The 1,459-nt window shown below is 20.0% G+C and overlaps 1 protein-coding gene across 1 annotated transcript in view; it reads right to left on the reverse strand. All coding sequences in view use genetic code 6, as the record gives it.

Moving 5' to 3' along the window:
* Positions 1-594, reverse strand: part of TTHERM_01781750 (hypothetical protein) — a gene marked incomplete at both ends in the record, with an annotated part of 2,055 nt that extends 1,461 nt beyond the window's left edge. Inside the window, one exon of the mRNA XM_001012368.3 lies at positions 1-594. This exon is cut by the window's left edge and continues 351 nt beyond it. Coding sequence (XP_001012368.3) covers positions 1-594 — 594 coding nt within the window.
* Positions 595-1,459: the final 865 nt, after the last annotated feature.

Below are 1,459 nucleotides of genomic sequence, written 5' to 3' on the forward strand. Positions count from 1 at the left end.
AAAATTACATTAATTAGATCTAATCAGATACGAATTTTATTGAAACTATTCAATTTAAGTAACTCTTTGATTAAGTTATGCAGATATTCTATCAAATTATAAGCATTAAAGATTTTTTTCACAAATCTATGTCATTTGATTTTAATAAAAAGGAGATGGACAACTCTGAACACATTAATTTAATTTGAAAGGCTATTGAATAAAGTCAAATTTAGAGGAGCAAGTGTCTTGCTTAAGATAACATATGTTACTCTTAGTATCTAGCATCAAATTTTGATTGCATTCGAGGCAAATTTAATTAAAATCACATTTAGCGCATCCTTCAACCATACATTTAGCACATTAAAAATTTTAATTTTAAAACTCTCCTGTTTGGCAACTTTATACACAAGTAGAAGTACTAGAATAACTTTTAAAGTAATTCTTAGCGCAATTAACGCACGAATTATCTCTTGCGCTAAAACAATCTTAGCAATTTTTAGAGCAAGGTAAGCATTTTTAGTTTAAAATGTCATTGATTTGTCCGCTTTAGCATTAAGCGTTTAATGTCGCTATCAAAATAGAAATAATTAGTATTAATTAATTGATACTCATTTTATCTTTTTTTTTTAAAGTTAAGTTCTTTTAATATGTTTTGATTTTTAATTAATTATTACTTTTTTGCTTATTTAAATCCCAAATAATACTAATATTTAATCAAAGACAACATATATAAATTCGAATGACATTAAAGTTTGTAGATAATTTGAAATTCAATAACACAGCAATTTTTGTTATTTTATTTAAAAAATCTGCTATTTTTTATTAAATTTTGTTGTTAAAATTAACGATTATATGAGTTTCCGTTAAATCTTGTTAGCTAATTTCATTTAAATTAAAAATAAACATTAACATATCTTAAATAATTTTAATTGATTTATAAATTTATTTTAAATTAAGATTTAGTTATTTATTAAAAAAATCTACTCTAACATTTTAATTAATTAATAAATAATACTGAAATAAATATGTTGTATATTTTATCCTTTTAATATTTTTTTTTACATGTTATCAAATAATATATAATTTAAATATTTTTTGATTTTTTAATTAGTTTCTTTCTTGTTTATTTAAATTCCAAATCAAATGATACCAATATTTAATCAAAAACAACATATAAAAATTCAAATGACATTCCAGTTTGTCGATAATTTAAAATTCAATAACACAGCAATTTTTGTTATTTTATTTAAAAAATCTGCTATTTTTTTGATCAAGTTTTATTGTTAAAATCAACGATTGTATGAATTTCCGTTAAATCTTAATTGTTAATTTCATTTAAATGAAAAATGAATATTAGCATATCTTAAATAATTTTAATTGGTTTATAAATTTATTTTAAATTATGATTTAATTATTTTTAAAGAAAACCAACTCTAGCATTTTAAAAAATAAATAATAGTGAAATAAATACTTTGTA

Source organism: Tetrahymena thermophila (genome assembly GCF_000189635.1).
Source record: "Tetrahymena thermophila SB210 genomic scaffold scf_8254713, whole genome shotgun sequence".
Lineage (NCBI taxonomy): Eukaryota > Ciliophora > Oligohymenophorea > Hymenostomatida > Tetrahymenidae > Tetrahymena > Tetrahymena thermophila.